The 26,192-nt window shown below is 38.4% G+C and overlaps 2 protein-coding genes across 2 annotated transcripts in view; one reads left to right on the top strand and one right to left on the bottom strand.

The window, feature by feature from the left end:
- PROS1 (protein S) overlaps positions 1-7,252 on the bottom strand; it is a 124,868-nt gene extending 117,616 nt beyond the window's left edge. Inside the window, exon 1 of the mRNA XM_036754676.1 lies at positions 6,969-7,252. Within this exon, the coding sequence (XP_036610571.1) occupies positions 6,969-7,047 (79 nt within the window). The 5' untranslated portion in view covers positions 7,048-7,252. The remainder of the gene's footprint in view (positions 1-6,968) is intronic.
- Positions 7,253-11,604: 4,352 nt separating this feature from the next.
- Positions 11,605-26,192, top strand: part of ARL13B (ADP ribosylation factor like GTPase 13B) — a 43,129-nt gene continuing 28,541 nt past the window's right edge. Inside the window, 3 exon segments of the mRNA XM_036755799.1 lie at positions 11,605-11,983; positions 14,858-14,928; positions 19,281-19,530. Coding sequence (XP_036611694.1) covers positions 11,901-11,983; positions 14,858-14,928; positions 19,281-19,530 — 404 coding nt within the window. The 5' untranslated portion in view covers positions 11,605-11,900.

Genomic DNA, 26,192 nt, shown 5'->3' with positions numbered 1-26,192 from the left:
ATGAAATTCATGTGGAGGGACAAAAGATCAAGAGTCTCAATAGTAAAAAGGAATATTTCTTACTGGTTAAAAAACAGGTTTAGGAGTGGAACAAATGAGGTACACAATACATGGCAGCAAACACAGTTGAATATTGTTTGATAAACCCAAAGACTCCAGTTACTGTGTGAAGGACTACTATTTAACAAAAACTGCTAGGAAAAGAGGATAACAGTCTTTGTAGACACTAGATTTAGACGAACACCACACATCATATATCAAGATAAATTCCAAATTGATAAATCTACTTAGATATGGAAGGTCACATCATGAATAAATTGGGGGGGCAAAGGAGATACTATCTTTCATATCTTTGGATTAAGGATAGCATTTATAATCAAATAAGTGATAAATATGGAATGGACAATTTTGATTACGTAATATTAAACAATATTTGCCAAAATAAATCCAAAGTAGTAAAAGTTGAAAAGAAAACAGGTAACCAGGAAATTTTTTTTACAAGAATCTCTGGTGAAAGTCTTATTTCCAAGATACATAAGGAGTTTATTCAAATGTATAAGACAAAGAACAATTCCTTAATAAATAAATAAATAGATAAATCCTTTGAGGATATGAACAGGCAATTTTCAAAGGAAGGAATCCAAGTTATTAGCAATCATATGAAAATACTTTATTTAAATCATTAACAATTACAATTATAAAAATGCAGTTTTGAGGTTCTAACTCATACATATCGTACTGGCAAAGATAACAAAAGAGAAAATAAGAAATTTTGGAGGAGCTGTGGGAAAAGATGTATACTGTTGCTGGAACTATGAATTTGTCCAGATATTTTGGAAAGCAGTTTGGAACTATTCCCAGAAATTTATCAAACTGGGCATACCCTTCATTTCAGCTATTCCTTCTAGGGCTAAAATCAAAGAACAAGGAAAAGGATCTAGATACTCAGAAGTATTTACTGCAGCTTTTTCCATGGTAGCCCCAAATTAGAAGCTAGTGGAGTAACCTCCTATTGGGGAATAGTGAAGCGAAATGTGGTATGTGAATGTAATGTACTATTATTATGCCATAAGAAATACGAAATGTACAATTTCAGAGGAAACTGGGAAGGCTTTTATGAACTGATTTTGAACAAAATGAGCAAAACTAAAAGAATAATTTATACAATGATAACATAATAGATAAAAACTACTTCAAAAGACTTTAGAACTCTGAGAAACACAAAGCTAAATAATGGGTCCAAATGAATGAAGATGAATACTTAACCTCCTGAGAGAGAGCTAATGAATTTAAAATGAAGAAAGAGACAAATTCTGGGATATGACTAATGTGGATATTTGTTTTGCAAGAGTATGTAGATCTGTGTTGAGGGATTTAAAAAAATAGTCACCAATGATTGAATAACCAATAGTTACCAATGACTGAATAACATCTCAAGAAACGAATGTAAACGCCAAGTGTTCTTATTGATAATAAAGCAGCTACTTTCTAGAAAAAAAAAAAATGGGGCAGCTAGACGGGGCAGTGAGTAGAGCTTCGGCCCTGGAGTCAGGAGAACCTGAGTTCAAATCCAGGCTCAGACACTTGACACGCTTACTAGCTGTGTGACCTTGGGCAAATCGCTTAACCCCAAACGCCCTGCCTTCCCCCCTCCAAAAAAAATAAAAAAAGGAAACAAATAAAAAGACAGGGTAAAAAGTAAACATGAATTTAAAAAAAAAAAGATGAAAGATGGTGGGGGAGGGAAGTGGGAGCGATAAATTAATTTTTAAGAAACTTGTTAAAAAAAGAAGTAGTGATACCATCTCAGAGATTTAGCTAGCCCAAGGCCTACTGTCCAAACTATTGATAGAGCTTCCTAATCATCTATGTGAAAAAGACAGCTTATGCAGAATCAGGGTTGCTCAGCCTTGGCACATATCTCTGACTGGTTACACTACCATGGCAAATGCAGTCAGAAGAAGCTGTGCCCAAAAGAAACAATTCTGTATTTTTTCTAAATATCCTTTCCGAGCTATGTTTAAGTAAACCTTCTATGGAGTGCTGGATGTTCTACGGCCATCTCATTTCATTCCAATCCCAATCCTAAATAAGCCTGCTTATCATGCTGAGTCAGACTGTATATTATGTTGGAGCTAAATCATGATTAGGATGACACTGCATGGTGCAAGGCATGGATCTACAGACTCGCTGAAATGATTCTATTGTCTCCAAATGGTTCCAGGCCCATAGTCTGGTAACGCTTGGAAACTGATAGTAGACTTTGCTTTCTCCCTTGGCTTGTCACTATCCATACTGGCTTATCACTGTCCATACAACCTCTGGTAAATATTTATTAGTAAAGCGGCCAGGCTTGGGCCAGACTTCTTTTGGATGTCTTCTTCAAGTGTGGTAGAGTGGTTGCTGTAGACTCCTCCCTAGAGTTCCAATGAGCTCTAACTCTACTAGATCAACCATCAGCTCTTCCTAATTCTCCAAAGCCAATAAAGAGACAGTCATCATGTGCAAACCCCACAAGTATGTCACACCTTGCAAGAAGCAAGTTTTGGCATAGTTGACAAGAGCCAGGAAGGTCAACTCTGAGCAGGCTCCACTGGATGACCCTTGCTATGCAGAGATGAGGAAACTGACATTCACGTGGATGAGGTGACTTACCCAGTCACATTGCAAAGCCAAGATATGAAATCAGGTCTGTGCTGACTCAAAGTGCAAGCAGGCTTTCTCCAACATCATGCTATTCTCTACAACAATGATTACCTACTGTAGACTCAAACTGAAAAAAATCAACAAGTCCTTGCATGAAAAAAATTCCAATTTTTTTTGTTTCTATGAATAGTACATGTTTGGCACACTTTATGCCTAAATTTACCATTGAAATATTTTTCATATAAATAAAAACACACGTATATATGATGTGAGGACTAGTAATAGAATCTGATAGTTTATTTGCTTCAACAAATTTAAAACAATTTTCAGTCTTCATGTTTCAAAGCCAATTTTCATAAAACATTTATGGATTTTTTCCCTCCTGCCCCAATCATATATCATTACAATAGGAAGGTAAATTGTGAGGTTTTAAATGTTTATATATACTTCTACAAAAGTCTCACTTCTATGCCTTATTATGGCATGGATATCACTATGGTTTTTTGAGGTTATGCTAGTAGCTCTGGTGGGTCTTACCAAGCTGGATAGGCTTTGAGCATAGAATTTATGAAATACTTGCATGCCTGTGATCAGAGGACAGGCTTAGCTAAGTTTGAACGAGCTTGTCTATAAGAAGGTTGTCTGCCATTGATGAATTTTGAGGGGCAGAACCACCCACAAAAACTCTTTATTAATGTATGGGGGGTAGAAATGTGTTTTACTTCAGTGGAAGAAGAATTCATGCAGGAATCTTTAAAAGTACTGATAAATGCTGGAGGAGATGTGGAAAAACTGGTACACCAATACACTGTTGGTGCAATTATGAGCTGGTCCAACCAACCTGGAGAACAATTTGGAACTCTGCCCAAAGGAATATAAAACTGCAAACCCTTTGATCCAATGATACCACTAGTAGGTCTGTATCCCAGAGAGATTTTTTTTTAAAGGGAAAAGAACCCATTCGTACAAAAATATTTATAGCAGCTTTTTTGTGGTGACAAAGAATTTGAAATTGAGGGGATGCCCATCAACTGGGAAATGGCTGAACAAGTTGTGATATATGATTGTAGTTAATACTGTTGTGCTACAAGAAGTGATGAGAAGAATGGTTTAGAAAAAACCTGAGAAGTCTTATATGAACTAATGCAAAATGAAGTGAATAGAACCAAGAGAACATTGTACACAGTAACAGCAACATTTTCAGGATGATCAAATATGAAATACTTAGCTACTCTGAATAAGACAATGATCAAAGAAAATCCCAAAGGGCCCATGAAAAATGCTACCCACATCCAGAGAAAAAATTGATAAGCTCTGAGTATAGATTGAAACATACTTTTTTCACTTTATTTTTCTTGGGTTTTGTGTATTTTCTTTTGCAACATGGCTAATTTGGAAATATGTTTGCATGACTTTACATGTATAATCAATATTATATTGCTTGCCTTCTCAAGGGGTGAGAGAGGGGCAGGAAGGAGAGAGATAATTTGGAACTCAAATTTTAAAAACTGAATGCTAAACTCTTTTTAAAATGTGATAAAATATTTAATACAATAAATAAAAGTACATTAAAATACAAAAATCCACCAAAAAGTATTGAAGTAAACAGACCATTTAACCTTAATTACACCTAGAGGATATTAGATGTAATTGGCAGGGAAAGTCATTTGTGTTTCAACAATAACTCTGTTCGAAACCACAGATACTACCACAATAAATGAGAGTAGGATTGGTCTTCAGATGAATAGCAGGAACTTCAACCAGTAACCTTAACCCAAACTCAGCCCTAACACTTCCCTACCCATTAACACTGACTTTGAAGAGAAAGAGAAAATAAGGTTGAGGTGAAGTTAACATGAAAAGTTTAATGTGGAAGAAGGCAAGAGGAGAGGTGAAACAGGTAGGGCATTCTAGAATGGTACAATTCAAAAATGTGTGTATGTGTGTGTGTTTTTAAAAGAAAGTATAAACTCATGGGAGAGAAGAACTTAAATTGTAATTTTGGATACTGTTGCTGTCATGACTGGAGAGAGTGTTAAAGAGGGAAACAGAAATCACAGAACTTCTCGGAGACTATAGCAGTCAACTGTCATAAGTGAGAAAGATTCAAGAGAGATTTGCTGAGAGAACTGAATTTAGCCTTTAAGCTTTGGTGAAGGTTTCCTGAAGAGAATTCTTGACTGGCTTTACTTGGTCTGGAAAGAGCTAAAGGGTTAGACTGTATTTTCAGAGTTCAGGAAAAGTCCTCAGTTGCAGTTAATGGTTAGAGGTGAATCTGGCTATGATTTTACGGGTGCTACATTACTGAAACATTAAATGTCTTTCTATTGTTTATTATGCGTTAGTAAACTGCATGACTGATAACATTGACATTTGTCTAAACCTAAGAGATCAGGGTTTTAGAAAGTGACAGGCGAAAGAAAGTTTATAGGGGAGAGAAGGGAAGCGCCTACTATGTGCCAGGAGCTATGCCAAGCACTTTACAAAAATTATTTCATTTGATCATCACAACAACAATGTGAGGTGAGTGTTATATTTATCCCCATTTTACAGTTGAGAAAAATGAGAGAGATTAACTGACTTGCCCATGGTCACATAGCTACTAAGTATTTGAGGCTGCATTTGAACTCAGGTCTGCCTGATTCTAGGCCTAGGGTTCCATCCAATATCCTACAGAACTGCTTTAAAAAAAGAGCTTTTTCAGTTTACTTAATAAACCAGAGTAGACTTAGAGCTAACTAACTAATGAAGCTATGCATTTCAAGTAAATTATGAGGAAAGAGCAGAAAGGGCATACCCTTCTGACTGATTTAGAACCTAGCCTAAGAATTAGTAGGGAAACGAACCAATCGTTAAAGAGAAGGATGATCATTCTGTAGCTATAAACACTTATGTCTAGCTAATATTCAGGGTCAATTTCTCTCCTGAAAAAGAGACTAGGCAAATTTCCATAATAACATGAAACTACGTAGTATCTGGGAAAGGCAAGGGGTTTTTGCTCTTTTTTCCTCCGTAAAGCAAAACATTTTCTCAGGAAAATCCCCCAAATTCTTGTTGACTTATGTAAACCCCATCTAGATTTTTAAAAACCAAAGTCAAGAAATCTTATAAACTAGTCATTTTGTGTTGAAGTTTTCCCATTTCAGTTCTTAGAAACTGCATCAACTTTCAGCATTTAGATTTTAAAAATATTTATAACAACCAAAATGAGTGTTGTTTTGTTCCAATTTATAGTTCATCTCCTTAATTCCTATTTGGGATTACTAAATTTGGATTTTTTTCTTTTTAGTTACCAAAAGCCTCAAAAGCTATTTTAGAGTCCGAGGTTTATGTCTCCTGCCCTACCTAGAGAAGAACTTTGAGGGACGATATTGCTAGTCATGATCCTACCTAATCAGAAAACATCACATAGGTCATCAGCTTTCAGATAATTCACCTTAAGCAACCTTTAGATAGTGATAGCATGATTCTAGAAACCAAATTAATACCGCAAGTGTGGAAATGCTTTACTCTACCAAGACGTGTATTATGTATCCCATAAAGGACAACAGGAGACTCAATTCAAGGTATGAAATGTATGGCAAACTACCATGAACATGTCAATAAAGCAAATTAACTATTTTAATATACCCAGTGTTAAAATGTGTGGTATCAAGCAATCTAGGTAACATTTTTTTTTAAACAAACCTTCTTTTGATCTACCAAAGAGCTAGCTGTCATCCTACTTTAGTTAGTGTGGAAATGAGAATCAATAGAAGTTCAAAGTACAAGGCTTGGTAGAAAGGCAGGGGAAAGGGGTGGGGGGGATGTTTTGGGATGGATAGTGGTGGGGGCAGGGTAAGCAATGGGGAGAAGTGGAGAGTGAGGCTTTCCCGGATTCCGGAGTCAGAACACACACTCTTGCCCTAATTGGGGGCCTCAGTTTCTAAATGGCGAGATGGGTGAAGAAGAGGGGGATGTGACAAGCCAAAAAGTGTGCACTCATTGCATTATTATTAATTAGCTCCAACATCCCTTGGATTTGTTCCAAAAGAAGGCAAGTGGGCAGTAAATTGCTGTCACAAGCTTGCAAGTATTTATTCTACCCGACCCCCACTATTACACATCCTTTTAGATGCACGCACAGTTGCCCCCTATCCACTTAGTTTGGGTTGTATAGACTCCTACTAGGAGGACAGAGGTGAAGGGGATGGGGCTAAGTGAAAAGACCCAGGGAAAAAAAAATCCAAACCATCAAGAAACAGCAATGAAACTTGGCAAAATTGTCGGGGGCTGGGGTGTGGGGGGCAGAGTGATGTGTCTCGAGGCAATTGATTACTCACAGTTTACTGCTTCTGAGGTCAGGATCATGAAAATGAGACTCAGAGTGAAGGCAACGTAGCGCCCTCCTAGGATCCTCATTGTGAGAAGGCCCAACACAAAAGTTTGCGTGATAGTACTGTCTGTGCTGTTGCCTGTGCGTTTCTGCTTCTGCTTCTGCTCCAGCTTCTTCTCTATTTACTTTGTCCCAGAGCCTCAGAGGGAGGCAGCAAAACAGCGGTATGCGAGGGGGAGGGAAAAAGTTGCCAGCTCCCAGTCCCCTAGCCCCTGCTGGGGAAAGTGATAACAGTGGGACCGGATCCATCCCAGAAACAGAACATTTTCCAGGAAGCTTTTCGGTTTGTGGGGGTGGGGAAAGGAGTCTAGTAAACAGAGTCCTGGTATCTTTCTCTTGCAACCAGGTCAAAGATTCTGTTCACTTAGTTTTTCCCTTCATACATATCTTACGTTTGGTTATGTGAAGGGATAGCTGCAAAGGAAGTTTTGTTTTTAAGTAAACAGAACACTGAAAACATGTCAGCAGGAAAATTTTGCTAAGGCTACTGCTGGGAAATCAGACTCAGTTCTTGTCAGAGCTAAGAAAGAAAGGTTTATAAGGAGGTGAAGGGCAGGAAAGTGCAGTAATTCACAGCAGTGGGTTTTAGTGAATACTCTCAGGAGCCTGTAATAGGTAAAGGTGGTCATGGAAACAAAATAGGTAGTCCTGATATGCAATATTGTATTAGTCTATTTATTTAGTCCTTTCTATGGACTTTGAAATTGAATTTAAGAAGAGGTGGGTATTTTGCACAAAACGGTCCCTTTAGGCATGCTGGCTTGTTGACTTTATTATTAGCAAAGAAACTGAAATTTCTGATTAATTGACATTTTAGGTTATATCAAAGGACTTCCATCCAAAAGTGGTTTTAAGCTATTGAATTACTGCTTCAGTTCCTACCTACAATGCAATAGAACATTTAGGGAAGAAAAAATAAGGAAAAGAACAAATAGAAAAATCATCAACATTATCAGTATATAGATAAGGAGGAGACAAAATAAAGACGTCAGTTTTGATGAATTGTTAAAAACACATGAAAGCATAGGCAAAAGACCTACACTGCAAAAATCCCAACTCCCTCAAAATATTATTCCTATCAGTTTACCAGGAGTCTATATACCTACTGTCTGAAGTCCCCATTACTCTAATTAATCTTGTGTATAATAGCATTTATATATATATATATATGTATATATACAAATATATAAAAGTTAATATACTTACTTATTTTGCAGGATCGATAAAACAGGATGCTGATAATCACAAAGATAATTGGTGATGCTATTGTAATCAATCTCAGTAAGATCTTGTTGGCTTTTAAATTCTGTGGCTCAAGACTGCCTATACTATTTTTCTTTTATAAAATTAAGAGTTCAATTTAAAAATATTTATTTTCTCTTCCTACTTTCTCCATCACCCACACATTAAAGAAAATTCTCATGATAAATATACTTATTCAAACACAATAGTCTTCATCATCAATTCTCTAGAATACTGATTATTTTGCTGATCAAAATTCTGAAGTCTTTCAAAATTGTTCATTTTACAGTGTTATAGTATAAATTGTTTTGCTGGTTCTGCTAATTTCACTCTATATTCATATAAGTCTTTCCAGGTTTCTCTGAAACCATCCATTTCGTAATTTATTATAACACAATCAGATTCTATTCCATTCAAATATCATTGCTTCTTCACCCATTCTCCAAATGATGGCCACACCTTCATTTTCTAGTTCTTTAGTACCACAAAAAGAGGAGCTATAAATATTTTTCTTGATGTTAATCCTGTTGCCCTTTCAACCTGATTATGGTGCATGAAACCTGTGACAAGCAAATATCCTTTGACATGGAACTGTGGGGAAAGGTATTTTCCTTCCAACTTCCTAGTCAATGAAAGTAATAGAATTAGGAAGGAACAGAGCACTGACTTTAACACAACAGTTGGGATCAATCAAAATTGTAGGTACTTCATACTTTCTAAAAAAGTTGGAAATTTTAGTCAATTAAAAACTCAACAGTGTGTGTAGCAGCTACAGAAAACTAATGATATATTAGGCTGCATTCACAAAAATGTACTGTTCTTAATGAACGAGGTAATGGCTCTACCATACCTTGCCCTGGTTAGACTACATCTAGAGTATATTGGAATGTTTACCCTTGGAGGGAGTGAAATCTTCAAGCAGAGCCTGGTGTTTCAACAATCCGGCTAGCAGCTTCTGTGGGGGTGTAAGATCCACCAACAACTAGCACCCAGAAAGCTGCCAACACGCTGCAGAAGCACCGGTTCTTTTGATCTGCTTAACTAAGGAAAGCAATGTTAAGGGGTTGACAAGCTTACAAATATCATACAAACATACAAACATCATTGACTTAGTTCAGGGGGAAAAAACAGCACCCTGAACTTCAGAGCAAAATACAAAGTACAAACACTGACAGACAGACTTTGTCTGATTCAAATCCCAATACATAGTTACCAGAGTTTGTCTCAGCATCCGGGTTACAAGCTGGAGGGCCCTTAGCTACAGCTGCTCGGAGTCTCCGCATCAGCACAAGTGAGAGCCCTAAACAAATTACAAACATCGACAGACAGACCAAATACAGATTCATAGTTACCAACATCTAGGTTCAGCCCAGGAGCTCATAACATGGGGGTGGTCCAGAGTCACACGCGCCACCACTGCTGTGGGTAAGAGCTCCCAAGAAGAGAAAGCCAACCCCTGGTTTTATGTCTTTTTCAGGGTCAGGGGTGAGTCACGTATGCGACTCACCCACGTGACCTAGAATCGTCACAAAGATGTGACTTAAATCCACATGGTCTAAAAGCCTCTGCTGTCCCAGACATGTCACTCAAACTCATGAGTAAACGAGGCCTTCCCCTGAGGCAAGGAGGCACCGAGGACACCCAAATCTAATCAAGGAAACAAAGGCCCAACTCTTCAAGGGCACTTGGTTGAACTAAGTGCTAAGAGCCCTTTTGCTTACCAACACACCTGGTTGATTCACAGAATGAGAGAATATGAGAGTTAAAAGGCATCTTAACCCCTTTAGATTCTGAAAAGAAATTCCTACTCCCACATATCTGACAAGTGGCCACCCAGCCTCTTCTTAAATACCTCCAAGGAGGTGAAAAGGTCACCACTTCTGAAGGCTGCTCATTTAACTTCTGACCATCTCTAACGATTAAAAACTTTGTCCAGGACACTGTAAAGGAGATTCTTGCTCAAGACAGAATTAGATGAAGAGGTCCCTTCTAATTCTGACTGAGGTTCTATTATCTATTTCCATTCATTTAACAAATATACATTGATAAGTCCAGGGGTAGGCACTGATGAAGATATAGGAATGAATCATAATACTCTATCTCTGCTCTCAAGGAGCTTACCACCAAATAAAGAAACAAGGAAGGTTGTATGAGCAAATAGTTACAATAAAAGGTAGCAGATGATAAAGGTCACATGAATGGTATAAACAAGATACTCTAGAAATCCACAGGAAGGGGAAAATATTTCTGGATGAATCATGACCACTTACTCTGGACCCTGATTTTGAAAGGCAGAAATAGGGGAGTGAGGCTGTTCTAGATGGAGGAAATACCATGAGTTGAGGTAGTATAAAGGTGAGGCAGTCTTCAGAAACATCAAGTAGTCCAATTTAGATGCAGTGGAGAGGTGAGTACAGGAGAATAATGGGTGCTAGCTTGAGTTTACCAGCCCAGGAAAAGCAGGACCCTGATGTCTGGGTTAGACAAAGAGTTGGTGAGGAAGGAAAGAAGTACCATAAGGGAAGAGAGAGATGATAGAAAATTCATTTACTTAACCTTTCATTTCCCAAAGCTGGTCTTGAACCTCGGGGATATTTATATCTATCTACTTCCTCCCCTTATTATAACATTAAGAAGTTCTATTTGATGTAAATATCTGTGTGCTGTTTAATACTATAATATTGCACATCTCGTTGATTTTCCAGGGTATACAGACAACAGTAGAGTTGCTACTTAATAGTTAGAAGGGGTAGAAGTGAAAATTAGGCCCAAACGGCACCTGAACTATCTAAATAATTGCAAGATTTTTTTTTTTTGGCTTGGTTGTTGTTGTTCCTTTGACTTCTAAAGAAGGTTGCCTCATTCCCAGTTATTTTAGCATGTTCAGACACAGCCTAATTGCCCAGTGATTGAGTTGCTGACATCACGGGACAAAGAAGAGCCGTGGGTGGGAGAGAAGGATCCTTTATTTTTACAACTGAAGAAACAAACGGTGCACTCTAAGGTCTTAGTTTTTCGGATCTGAGGCCAAAGGAAAGGGAATCTGGGAAATAACAGACCAAGACAGCAGAAGGATTGGAGGAATAAAATCTAAGCCCAGTCTAGTAGGGGTTTGTCTTCACAACGGAAACCCTGGCAACAGGGACGCTCCGGTTGCCCAGTTGCTTCTCACTCTCTCCCCCTCCCCCTAAGCCGCGTTCTTTCCTTTCTTCGGGTGGGAGGGCGGAGCTACGATAGCCAGCCACTCAGAGAGCCCCAGCCCAGGACCCTCAGGCAGCCATTGGGGCAAAGGTGTGGGCGGGGCTTAGGAAAGCCTGCTCAGAATTGGAACTGTGACGTCAGTGCGTCAGCGATAGATTTGGCGCTTGCCGGGTGGGAGGCTTCACTTCTTCCCGCGGTGTCGGTTGTGTGGCTGTCTACTCTCGCTGGTGATTGGTGTTTCCCCGAGTCGGTCGTGGTCGGCTCTGAGTGCCTCCCCGTTGGTCCTCCTCCTCCTTCTTCCCTCCGCGCCTCCCCCTTCCCGTCCTCCCATCCCCCCCGCCCCCCGTTTTGATTTGTGGGCTCTGCCTTTTCTTCGCCGGCGGGCGGCGATCCTGGGCCCAGAGGCAGGTAGTGCCCGTTCCCTGCCTTAGCCCAGATGGGCGGAATCGGTGGCGGTAGATTGCTTAGTTTGGTGACCAGCTGTTTCTCTTGGCTCAGAAGACGGAGAGAGCCCATCAGGTAGGAAGGAGGAGGGCGAGGGGCCCAGCCCCGCCCCCGTGGGGTCTGCTTCTAGGCGCTTCTTGGGGCGGGGGCCCCTGACGCGGGTTTTCTGAAATCTTGTATAAATCGAGACCGTTTGTTTTCCCACTTTGTCTCTTGGTGGGGAGGCGGGGGAGGCGCTCTTTTCTGGAGCCGTGAAGGGGGAAAGCCTAGTCCTTAAATGAGTACTTGAATTTTCGCCTATCACAGAGTTTGTGAAGAAAACTTTTTTCTTTTTCGCAATTGGAACCCTTTTGGAATTTGGGGATTCCTCCCCCTCCCGGGCAAAAACCAAAACAAAACAAGAAACGAATTGATAAAGAACCAAGGACATGAAACAGCTTTTTAAATAAGTATTTCTGCTTAACCTGTTTGGCTTTGATTTGTTCGTGTAACTATCACAGAAATCGAAGTGGACACCGCGATTTATCTTCACTACGAAGGTATCTTACAGCAGCTTTCTATATCTCAGATTGCACCCCAATAGAATTTCTTACAGTGACCGTTTCATCTCTTTACAGCTGTTCTGCTTACTCCTGTTTTATTGTTTTTGTTCGCATCCTCCTACTTAAGAGCTGCATTGCCTTTCCTGAATTCTCCGGGCATCCCTGCTGTTTTTGGTGTTTGTTAAGCTCTTGTGAATTGTAAAGGATCTTGGGAATCCGCTCATCTTAGAGTCGCTTAGAGAAAATACTCCGTAAACAGAAAACTAATAGAGACCTCGGAGGAGTCTGCAGTTACATTTGACTAATGTTGATTTTCTTTCCATACCCGTTTTGGAACCAGGAAGATGGTGAAATGTGGAAATAGCCTTTAAAAAACTTCATGACTTCAAACTACAGTACTTTCCTTCAAGTTGAACTGTACTTCATGTAAGAAAAATACATGATTTAGGCAGACGTTTACATTGGTTTTTAATATCTTTACATCACTTTTATTTTCTAATATATCCCTCCCCCATTTCCATACCCCGTGTACAGTCTAAAGCAAAAAAAAAAAAAAAATTAAAAACTCCATTCCACACCCATTGCCCTCTATCCCTAAAAAGGAGAGGAGAAGATAGGGAGGTAAGTTCTGGTAAGTTTTAAGTCCTTCTTCACACCTGTACCAAAATTAAGACTAGCTAATTTCATCCAGAACTTTGTAAATAGCTTTTAAAACAATTGTTAATGTTTTTCTCTCCCTAATGAAAACTGATTTGGAATATCCTCATTAATATGACTTTTATATGTGATAATGTATTAATAGTTTAATTATTTAACATTTTGCATCTACAATCCTAATTAGGATCACCTAAAATTCATATTTCATGAAAATATTTGAGAATTTCTTTGGAAACTTCATTTGCATGGAAATGGAAATTACTGTCCTTGATTTACTTGTCCTTGAATCTTTACTTACATACTCATGTACTCTTTTGTAATCAAAATCTCTACTCAATCTCTTATCCATTCTTACCTTTATTTACACCCTCTCCCACCAAGTAATTTACTTTTTAGGGACCTAGATTAAAACTTACTCGGCTGGTGTAAGCATCAGGAAACAGAATGAGCTACTTAACGGTTACAGACACATATAATCAAGTAAAACAAATGTTCACATTGCCCTTAATTTCCAAATTTTCTTCAGTGATTAAGGTTAGGTAAGAAATGAGGCAAAGAATGACCTCTTTTGCCTAGTCCAAAGGAAAAAAAAAAACAATCTAGGAGGGGAAGACCTTCAGGGTTGCTGGCCAAAACAGAAGAATTGACATTAACGTTCACTCTGAGCCAATTGGGCCCAAACCATGACCAAGTTGGGATTGGCCTGGGACCTGTCATTAGCCGGTCAGTGAAAGCCAGAATGATTAGGGTTTAAGGCCTGGTCCTTAGGAAAAAAAAATTAGTCCAGTGAACACCAAGATACCTTGCTAGGTTTCAGCCATGACAATTTACGTTCTTTTGGGCAGAATTGTAAAGAGGAAAAGAGGGACTGGAAGGGCAGTGAAGAGAAGGAAGGGGAGGTGAGATTTACTTTAAGCAAGATAGGGCCGATGATAGGAGAAACAGTAATGGGGAGGTAATGGGTCTGGCTGGGCTATAGGGAATGCTGACCATTAGAAACCTATATTTTATGAGCGTGACATGAAGATGACTGAGAAATAGCTGTTCCTTTTAACCACATCCTATTTTCAGGGTGTTAGTAGCTTGTTTAAACAGGTCATGTTGGAATTTTGCTCTTCCAAGTTAGTGTTCTGGTTACTATATACAGATAGATAATTCAGGAATGGAAAGTACATTTATTTATTACTAAATATTCAACATTGTGGGAGAGTATAGTATTATAGAAAGAACACTAAACTTGGAGTCTAGAGAATTGGGTTTGAATTGTGCCTTCAAAACTTAATAGTTTTGTCCTGTACCCCCTTTGTACTCTCTCTTAGCAACCTCATTAGGTTCCACGAGTTCAGTTATTTTTAAACAGGCTATTTTCAAATATAGATATCAAGAGCTACTGAGCTTTAGTTCCATGTCGTCAGCCTCATGTTGGATATTTCAGACTGGAGGTCCCATAGACATCTGAAACGCAACATGTACAAAATAGGCATAACTATCTTCTCACTTAACCCTTTTTTCAACTTCTGTTAGGTTTGTGATTTTATTTAATACAATCATATGTGATTATTGTATAGTTTTGTTGCAGCTTTTTATCTGCCATTTTGAATTTATTACATCACTTCCTTCTTTTTTCATAGATTATCAGAAAGTGACTACCTTAAAAGTGATTTTGCTTAATTGTGTCACAGAAATAAATATTTTGAAAATGTAAATTTGTCATATACTAAAGTGATTTTTTAAAATGTTATTATTTTAGAAAGGTGACACTGTTGATGGTGGGCCTTGACCAGGCTGGTAAAAGCACAGCGGCAAAAGGCATTCAAGGAGGTAAGCTATGAATATTTATATAATTGTTAAATTATCCTTAATTCTGATTAGCTGGTTCTTTTTTTTGTTTCTGTATACTCTTAAGGCCACCAAATGGTGTGATAGCTCAAATTAGTAACTTGATTTTTCCATTATACAGTAGGTACTTAATTCCTGCTAGTTGATTGGTTATGTGAGGGCTCCCACTTTCTGCCTTGCTTTGTGGCCCTATATTTGGGAATGTTTTCGGGTGTTACACTTGGGTGGGCCCAGAGAGTGAGAGATTGATTCCCTTCAGGGGGGTGTAAGCTGTTGACAGGGAAATTTAGGAGAACCAGGCGTAGTTGAAAACTGAGAGAGAGACAACAAAATGATCAGTATATACACTTGAGTTTGAAAAAGAATGGAAATATATTTCTGTTTCCTGTCTACATGCTTTATAATTCATTCACTGAATTTATTTTCCTGAAATCTTCCCCAGTCCTTCATACTAGAACAGTTCATAAGGTCAAAGCTTTAGAGTTGAAACCAGAACCTCAGAGATCATTTTGTCTGACCCCTTCATTCTCTAGATGAGAAAACAAGGTTATATCATAAGCAGGATTTGAACCTATTTTCTCTGACTTAAAATCAACACTATTTCCTTAAGAGCACACCTTTTCTTTGTTCTTTCCTCTTTATTAGAAGTTTATTAAAAACCCTCTTATTATGCAGGAAAGAAGAGTGGCTATGTTCAGAAGACAAATTTTTAGAGCTGGAAGAAAGCCTTCTCTGGCTCTGACTCAGTTATCTTTTTCTCCTTTGAACTCACTCATTTGATACTTCATCACCTATTTCTGGACATATTGCCAGTCTCTCAAGTTCCAAATGTCCAGGACTGAACTCCTTGTATTCTTGCTAAATCCTTATATTCTCCCTAACTTCAGTTTCTTTTGAGAACATCACTATCTTCCCCCAGTTCCTCAGCCTCTACACCCAGGGGTCATCTTTGGGTCTTCTTTCCTCATTCTCTTCCTTCATTTAATTATTTGCTAAATCCTGTTGATGATACTATTTATTTCTTCCCATTCACTCCATTGCCACTATCCTGATATAACCTGGGCTATTAAAAGAGACTCCACCTGTCTCCCTCACTCCCTTCTTTATTTTATCCCTTGAGTCTTTCTGAAAGAAGGTATCTATCTAAATGCAGATCTAATCACATCACCAGGAGACTTTCACTGGTTCCCCAGGGTGAAATATATATTCCTTATTTATCTTGGCATTCAAGACAATCTACTGTCTTCTTTCCAACTTTTTTTCCCTAGCTTTATGCATTCTATTTCATGTTATATGCCTGGTTTCAAAATCACAGAAAATTAGTACCCAAAAAATGGACCTTAGAGATCATTAAACCAAAACAGATGAGGAAACTGAGCTTCTGAGAATATTAGGTGACTCATATAAGGTCACATAACTCACAAATGACAGAGTTCAAATCCAAATTTTATAGCTCCAAATCCAATGCTATTTCCACTGTACTATTTCTTGTTGTGCTTTCTTTTACCTCTATGAATTTTTACAGTTATTCTACTCTCCCTCCACCTCACCAGATTCTCTCTCTTGCATGAGGACTTTCTTGAGTTCATTCACTGCCCCGCTCCTAATTTTTTATTCCTATCTATTTAACCGTACTGATTGCTGTATGGCTTGCTTTATGGTTATTTATGTACATCTTAGCCCTCTTGAGTAGATTTTGTAAGCTCTTTTAGGAACAATGTCATTTTTCATTTTAGCGTATTATAATGTCCAAGTTATGTACTTAAATGAGATTTCCATGAATGGTATTGAAGGGACTCGTAGAATCTTTGTGTTTGAAAAGTTAGTTGGATGGAATTTGGAACACTTTTTTTTTTGTCACGAAAACAGTGTTGCCAGTGATGGTTAGATTCCCAGGCTGATACAGAGAACCTATTTGACTTACAGTATGGCTTAATTAGAGTATGAATGCTTAGAGTCACATCTTCTATTCTCAGAGCACAGGGCCGTGCAGTCCAAGAAGAGGTGAAGAGTAGGAAGCTGTTTAAGATAGTTACCACGGACTTATCCTGCTTCTTAGTATTTTGGGGGAGGGAGAGGGACTGGTGAATGAGTTGTTGACCCCTTCCCCTCTTCCTTTCCCTGTATGACGTTGTTCTTATCCAAAGTTATATCCTTCCCCCAACAGATGAACCCTTCTGATAGGACTGTGGAAGATAAGAGTGATCAGTGTTTTAGCGTAGTGTCCTATACAGAGGTGCTTAAAAACATTTGTTGAATTGCCATTATAAAAATTTTAATATTTTACTTGTCTGTAGTATAACTTGTTTTGGAAAACGCTGGCATGAAGGAAAGAACACTGAACTTGGAAATCTGATTTTTAATCATGGTTTTACCACTGACTCACGTGGCCTTCATTCTCATTTGTGAAATGAGGGGATTGGACTAAATGATCTCTAAGAACACTTCTAGCTCTAAAATTCTGTCATTCTGTGAATAAAACTTTGTTCCTCCCCTTCCCTGACCCCAGGCAGCCTTTTTTTTTTTTTTTTTTTAAATTTTTCTTTGGTATCCCACTACTTTGTACCTTTCTTTCTTCTTGTTCTTCTGCTGCCCCAGCCCCAGGCCTCCCAACCAGGCATCTGGCCTCTAGGTCACCACCTTTATTAAGCATACTTCCCATTCCTTTATGTAGTAAAGGATTGAAAAGTAAGCAATCTAATAAATTTGTATGTGATGGTGAGGGAGAATTTGTAGTAAAAAAGTGTTGGGTTTGGACGCCTAGTTTTAATTCAGATTTAAACTGTTACTTGTGTGATGAGGTAATTTACTTTACCTCCCAGCCTTAGTTAGGAAGACACTTTGTAAACTTGGAAGCAGTACATAAATTTAAGCGCAAAAGAAGCCTTTCAATCCTACCAGGGGTAATTGTATTTTTAAAAGTTTGTCCTTATTAATGCTGAATAAATTACATAATTGGTAAAATTTCTGTATCAGAAGGAGGTAGAAAAATTCAGGTACTTTCAATGGAGATATTTCTTCAGGACATTACTAGTTAAAAAAAAAAAAAAGCAGTACCACCTGGGAGTTTCCCTTCAGTGAGTCAACCAGTAAGCATTTATTAAGCACCTGCTATGTGCCAAGTATTGTGCTAAGTGCAAGAGATACAAAGAAAGGCAAAAAACCCAATTCCTTTTCTCCAGTTTAATTAGGGAGTCAGCATGAAAATAAGTATGCAAACAAGATATATTCAAGACTGATTGGAAACAGAGGCAAGGCAAACATTAAGAGGATCAGGAAAGTCACTCATAGAAGGCAGGTCTTGAGCTCTGACTTGAAAGAAGCCAGGAGGTGGAGATGAGGAAGGAGATCATTCCAGGCATGCGAATCAGTTTTCTAAGACTGATCGTGCTTTTCACATTTTGAACCCTGGTTTTATTTCTGAATCCATCTATTCTTTGAAAGTTCTGTTTTTTTCCCCTATGGAGATTTTTCCCTATGGTCAAGGAGAGGTAGTCTGGCATAGTAGATAAACAGTATGAAGACTTGGGTTTAAATCCCACCCCCAAATGTTTGCTATCTTTGTGACAAAGTCATATAACCTCTCTGAGCTTCAATTTGATCATCTGTACATGGGGTGATGGTAATACCATTCGTTGTAAGGGTCATGTGAGCGAATAAACATAGAAGCACTTTGCAGTCCATAGTAGTTTTTAGTCATTTCAGTCATGTCTGACTTTTCATGACCCTATTTGGGATTTTCTTGGCAAAGAAGCTGGAATGGTTTGCTGTTTCTTTCTTCAGCTTATTTTGCAGATGAGGAAACTGAGGCCAGCAGGGTTAAGTGACTTGCTCAGGGTTGTCTAGCTATTAAGTGACTGAGATTGAATTTGAATTCAAGTCTTCCTCACTAGACCTGGTACTCTTTCTTACTGTGCCACCTAGCTGCTTCTTTCCGGTCTTTTACACACGAATAAAAACACTGAATAAGTGTGAGATATTCTTATTAGGGAGGAAGTATAGCATTTTTATATTTGAATTGTTTGTAAGTCATTGCTTATATCGTCTAACTTGTGTGTCTAATCTTTTCTCAATTAGACTGTAAGCTCTTTAAGGGTAGGGTCTTTGTGTCATATATTTTCTGTGTTTTCTTTGGTGCTTGTCTAACAAAAGCCTTTCTAAATAAGTCAGTCAGTGAATATTTCTTTAAATGAATATTTCAGATTAGCGTAGCTTTGCTTTAATAGAATGATATAAGATTCTAGTAGTTATTTAATAATTTAACATAAAGTTAAAATATTAGCAAATGCAAACCTAAAGAATATGTTGTTTTGTTTTTCTTTCCTTTAAAACAGAGGCCCCCGAAGATGTAGTACCAACTGTTGGATTTTCTAGAATTGACGTTAGACAGGGAAGGTTTGAAATTACAATTTTTGACTTAGGAGGTGGACAGAAAATTCGAGCAATATGGAAAAATTACTATGCTGAGTCACATGGAGTAATATTTGTGGTGGATTCCAGTGATGAAAAGAGAATGGAAGAGGCTAGAGAGGCAGTGGCTGATGTTCTAAGTCATCCCAGGATATCAGGAAAGCCCGTATTGGTGTAAGTAACAATACTGAATATATAAATTCAAGATAAAAGATATATTAAAGAGATTGATTTGTGTTTTGAAATATTGGACAGATGACCATATTAATTCTACTAGCGTCATGGAAGTTGTATGCAGTTTATTTAACTTTTTTATGCTAAGAGTTTAGTGATTCTTTTTCCTTCTCCCTTTTTTTGTAGTTTTTTTTTTTTTTTTTTTTTTGGCAAGGGGGAAATCAGGGCAATTGGGGTTGAGTGACTTGCCCAAGGTCACACAGCTAGTCAATGTATCAAGTGTCTGAGGCTGGATTTGAACTCAAGTCCTCCTGATTCCAGGGCTGGTGCTCTACTCATTGCGCCACCTAGCTGCCCCTCTTTTTGTAATGTAATTTTTCTACTATCTAGCATTCTCACATTGTTGCTACAGATATGCCTAACCAATCTGCTAGCAGCTTTTGTGGGGGAGAAAGACCAACACAAGCCCAACAACAAAGGTGCTGCCAGCACAGGTTCTTTGATCTGCTTTACTAAGGAAAGTAGCATTAGGGGTTTAATAATCTTACTTTAATCCAACGTATACATGTATCATTCACTTAGTTCAGGGGGAAAAAGCCAGCACCCTGAACTTCAAAGCAAATAGAAACAAATTACAAAGATACATTATAAACAGACCAAATACAATTCATAGTTAACAAGAAGCTGGGGAGCTCATAACAACGGCTGGCCCAGAGTCACATGCCACTACTCCTATGGCTCAGAGCCTCCAAGGGAGAACGCCAACCTCTGGGTTTATATATCTTGTTCAGGGTCAAGGGTGAGGTACACATGCGACTCACCCATATGACCTAAAAGCATCACAAAAATGCAACTTAAACCCACATGGTCTAAAAGCCTCTGATGTCACAAACATGTCACTGAAACCCATGTAGACTAGGCTTTCACTTGAGGCAAGGAGGTCATGAAGGACTCCTAATTTTATCAAGGAAACAAAGGCCACACTCTTCAAGGGCACTTAATTGAATAAGTGTTAAAAGCCCATATTACTTACCAGTGCCGTATCCTATTCTGGCTCAGATTTTTTTGTCTTTCATGCTGTTGCACCTAGTAATTGGAGCAGGAAGTTGGGCAGCCATGTGGAATCCATGAATAGCTGGAGGACAAGACACAACGAATGGGAATTCCAATTTTTTTTAATAATTATTGGATGATATTAATTGGATTGGATAGTTATGATTGGAATTCATAATACCTTGAATTCTAATGTGCATTTTAACACTAAACTCTATCACATTAATCTTTTAAAACTTAATCATGCCTTTTGTTTTTACATAAAAATTATTTCTGAATATCTACCTTCCCTTGCCAATCCTTACTGTGACAAATACTGTAAAAGTCAAGGAAAACTAACCAACATCTGAGAGCACATGTGACAGACATTTCACACCCATTGAATCCTCCACTTGAATTATTAATGTGTAAAGAATGGGAAAATGTGGTTAGATAGAATACAACTTTTCTTGTGTAAAGCTAAGTAAACCTAACTGCTATGTTTTATTCATACCTATTCTGCCCATCTCTCTTTCACTTGCAAAACAATTCCTTGAATGGTAGTTGTGCTTTCTATTTAGGGGTTTCCAAATGTCATAAAGTTATACAACTAAATACTGCGTTTAAATTAGTTTACAGCCACTGAAATTTTATCAGTTAGAGAGTTAGTAAAGTTGGCCCACAGTCAATGCTGAGCACTTTGCATTAGATTTTTTTATGAATTACTGTGCAGATAAATTCAGTTTATTTTCTATATTACATACCTGTATGCCAGTTCATTTTTTAGTACTTTTATCTCTAAAGTTGATCCTTGAATACATTCTAAAGTATTTTTATTGTCTGTTAATTCACCTATCATTCTTTTGGGGGTGAGATACTGGATTGCTTTTGTCCAATTCTACGTAGTGAATTTTTGCACAGCTTAATATGTAGGATATTCTAAATTTTTGAGATAGTGGATTTACTCCTAAACTCATTTGTAGGAGAGAGCTATTGAGGCCTAGGAAGAGTAACTAGCTTAAGATTATTTAGGAGATTTGTAGCAGAGATTAGAAGTTCTCTCTCACTGATTCCAGGTGCATCTCTTAGGTCTGTAAGTAAAGGTAATTGTAGTGGGGAATAAAGTAACATTCTCTCCCTCCCCCCAAATCACTACATTTGGAATAGAGTGTAAGAGAATAACTTCTTCTTTATACACTCAAAATTTAGCTGTATAACTACAATTTTTAATATATTAAATCTAGTTGAAATGAATCACAGCCTTCCCCCTATACTTGAGTGGTTCAGTGGTACATTGTCCTTCGCACTTGAATCCTTTATGTTGTCCTGCTGCTGTTCTGTCACTGCCAATCCTCAACCCTGGTCATCTTGCCTTCTTTTCCTTTACTCCTGTGCTGTATGCTGCACCGTGCTAAATTCTAGGGATACAGATAAGAAAAAGAGACAGTTTCTGCCCTCCAGGAGCTTACAATCTAATGAAGAAAGACAATACACAAAAGGAAGCTGACAAGTGGGGAGGGGCACAATAACATGGATTCCTAGAGTGAAACCTAGCAGAGCAGATGGAAAATGAAATTAGTTAGACCGTTCTGAGCCTCCTTAAAGGGAGGCTTTGGGAGGAGTTTATTGCACTGCCTTCCATCCCTCCAATCAGAGGGGGGAGCTAAGTGAGGGTGTTGAAGAGGTGTTGAGTCAATCTCCATGGTGATGAGATTTCAGGTTATTCTAGTATGATGTTCCTATAGTCAAACCAAGAAGGGCATCTGATGGAAAAATGATGTAAGCTCCCTTGTATCTTACACAGCTCAACTCCTAACAATATCATCTGCCATCCTTTCTTCTGTTTCTGTCTCTTTTCACCACCAAACTTTCAACAATCTCTTTTTAAGTTTTATCAATGCCATTATGTTTTTTCACATCACAGTCATTTTCTGATCTCCTTCCTCTCCTCACAGAATTTACTCTTTTAATAAAGAGAAATATTTAAGCAGAACTTAACAATACAGGTACAACATCTGTGTTTATCACATTTGGCGTACGTAGCTACCTCGCTCTTTTATGGAGAAGAGATGGAGGTCTTGTATCCTGGAATCAGTATTGGTTATTGCATTTGAGTCCAGCTGTCTTTCTGTGGTGTTTAATTTACATTACACTGTTGTATTTATTGTTTTTCTGGTTCTGGTTTCTTTGACTTAGTTCATATAAGTCTTCTTTGATTCTCTGAACAATGTTATATCACATACCACTGTTTGTTTAACCATTCCCAACTTGATGGATATCACTTTGTTTTCAGTTTTTATTATCACAAGTGTACTGCTATGAATATTTTAGTATATACAGAATCTTTCTGTGTTTGACTTGAGTTATTTAGTAGCAAGATTGCTAGAACCAAGTAAATAAGTACCAACAATCTCTTAACTGCTATATCCAGGTCATTTTTCAGTTCTCATTCCTCTTTTTCCAGTTTTTGGCACTGTTGATGAGCACTCCTAGAAACTTTCTCCCTTGGCTTCCATGTCACTGCTGTTTCTTGGTTTCCTTTGTGTTTGTATCCTTGGGTGGATCATCATCCATCTCCCACCCTCTTGAGAGTGGATGTCCTTTGAGGTTCTATTATCTACCCTTTTCTCTGCACTTGATTTCTCTTCATGTTTTATTCTGCTCCCATCATAGGTTTCATTATCAGTATACAGATGGAAAAAAAAAATCAGTATACAGATGACTCCCAGATCCAGTCTTAATATTTCTGCCAAACTTTAGTTCCACCTTGCCAACTACCTGCTAGACATCTCCATTAAGATATCCCTTAGGCATCTCAGATTCGACATAGGCAGAACAGAATTGCCCATCCTTTAGTTGCCAAGTAATGCCACAATATCTATCATATCTCTTCCTTTCTCGGTCATTTGATAAGCTTAATAAAGCTGCTTATGTACCAGATACTGGGGATATATAAAAAATGAAAATAATTCCTGCCCACTAGGAGTTTACATTAGAAGGGATGCGAAACAATGTGTACATGTAAGTAAAATCTAAACATATACCAAATTAAATATGGAAGAGATAATTAGGAAAGTCATGCTATAGGAAATGTCACTAGAACTGAGCTATGAAATAAGCTAAGAGGCAAATGAGAAGAGGCAGAGTATTCTGGGCGTAAGGGAGAGTCTGTACAAAGGCAGAGCTAGGAGGTGGGATGTTGTGTTTAGGGGATGTGAAGTAGGCCAGTTTGGCTGGAATGTTCAGTGCCTGAAGAGGAGCATAATAATCCTGGAAAAGTAAGTGGCCCAAGGCAGAGCCTTGGAGGACACTCATTATTAGGGAATGGGAGATGGATGGTGAGAATTACCTTCTACATCTACCTTTCTTCTGAACTTCTATTTAGATAAATGGTACCACCCTTATAATCACCCAGGTTTACCCCTTAAGAGTCATCTTTATCTCTTCACTCTCCCTTACTCCACATATTTTGCCAAATTCCAGATCTTGTAGATTCTGTCTTCACTACACTTCTCACATCCAGCCCCTTCTCTATACTCAAATTGCCATCAGCTTAATTCAGGTCTTCATCACCTCTCACAATAGCCTCCTTTTTAGTTTTTTTTTTTTTTTAAATCTCTCTGCTCTACAATCCATCTTCCACATAACTGCCCAAGTGATTTCCCCCAAAGCACAGATTTGAGCGTCTCACTTCTTTCTGAGAAAACTTCACTGGCTCCGTATTAGCTCTGCTTACACAGAACACTCCCTTTCCCTTTTCAGCATCTTTGAACATGTTTCCTTCATCTAAAATGAACTCCCCTTGTCACCTCTACCACAGAGAATCCCTGGCTTCCTTCAAAGTTTTGTTCAATAGCTTCTTTCAGAGTTCTTCAAGGACTACTTCCTACATGAGACCTTTTCCAAACTCTCTCCCTTTGTTCCCCAGTTGCTAGTACCTCCTCCAGAGGGCTATCTCCAGTCATCCTGATATGTATCTGGCCACTGGACCCAGATGGTTCCAGAGGAGAAGGTGAGACTGGTGTCTTTGCACAGCCCTCCCTCACTTAAATCCAATTCACTTTCAAGTCATGGGATCACTTTCTGGATGTCATGATCCTTTTTGAGAATGAAGGACAAACAAAAACCTGTGAGTAGTCCTGAGCTGCCCATTGAGGACCCAGCTGGCCAGTTGCAGTTAGGCAATGAAGCTCCTTCCTTCTTCTCTTCCCTTCCTCTCCCTTTCCTTCCCTCAGTTCACATAGGGTATCATACCCTTACCTGCTGGTGCTCTGCCCAAAGAAATGTAAATTTTGATGGCTGAAACCTAGCAAGATATCTTGCGGTTTACAGGCTAGATTTCTTTATTAAAGACCATGCCTTAAACCCAGTTCATTCTGGCTTTCATTGATTGGCCAGCAAGAGGTCCCAGGCCAAGCCCCAATTGGTCAGTTTGGGCCCTGATTGGCTCAGAGCGAATGTAATAGCAGTTGTTTCTGTTTTGGCCAGAAACCCTGAGTGTCTTCCCCTCCCAGACTGTGGGTTTGGTTGTTTTTTTTTTTTTGTTTTTGTTTTTGCTAAGTAAAAGAGGCCGTTTTCTGCCTCTGCTTCTGCCATGGAATGGGCATTGCCTCAGTCAGAGTGAAAATTCAGAAAGACCTTAGCTTGAAAAGGCCAGGGTCTCCTACTGCATCCAGGGCCATCTCCAGTCATCCTGGTCTGTATCTTGTCACTGGACTCAGATGGCTCTAGAAGAGAAAGCAATGCTGGTGACTTTGCCACAGCCCTCCCTCACTTAAATCCAATTCAGTTGCATGGCATCACCTTCCTGATGTCATGGTCCTCTGAGAATGAAGGACAACAGCAGCAGTGTCTCCTCCAAGAAATTACTTGGTATTTACTTTTGTTTTTACTTCCAAGTTCATGTTATTTTCCCTAATTGAAGTAAGCTCCTTGCGGGTGGAGATTGTTTCATTTTTGACTGTGTCCCCAGTAACTATAGAGGGCTTGGTATTTAATAAATGCTTGTTGATTAATAAAACTTTAAAATTATAATGTAAATAATGGGAAATATGAATAGGAAACATAAAATGGCTAATTATGAAGCAAAATCTGAATTAATTTAAAAATATACTCTGTGTGTATACAAACATATGCATGTGTATTTAAATGTTTCCAATGGAAATGTAATTTTATGGCAACTTTATTTAGTATATAGAATGTGACCTTGGGCAAGTCACTCTGGGTCCCAGTTTTCCTATCAGTAAAGTGGGGAGTTGTACTAGATGATAGATAAAATCTCTTATTTTGTTAAAGGATTCTGTGAATCTTTTCCAAGTATATGCAGTAATATGAAATAAGCTAATCAGGAGTTAGTAAATAGAGGTTTTGAAAAATGGATTAGATATGCTTTGTAATTAATATATTCGATATAAATGGTGCAGCTAGTTGGTGCCAGTGTATAGCACTGGGCCTGGAGTTGGGAATACCTTAGTTGAGATCCACCCTCAGGCATTTACCAGCTGTATGTCCCTGGACAGCTCACTTAACCTCAGTTTGCCTCATTTTCCTCACCTAAATAGGGATAATAATAGCACCTACCTCCCAGTTTGTTATGAAGCTCAAATAAGATAATGTTTATAAAACACTTA

The sequence above is a fragment of the Trichosurus vulpecula genome, chromosome 4, assembly GCF_011100635.1.
Source record: "Trichosurus vulpecula isolate mTriVul1 chromosome 4, mTriVul1.pri, whole genome shotgun sequence".
Taxonomy (NCBI): domain Eukaryota; kingdom Metazoa; phylum Chordata; class Mammalia; order Diprotodontia; family Phalangeridae; genus Trichosurus; species Trichosurus vulpecula.
This window is presented reverse-complemented; position numbering and strand designations above follow the sequence as displayed.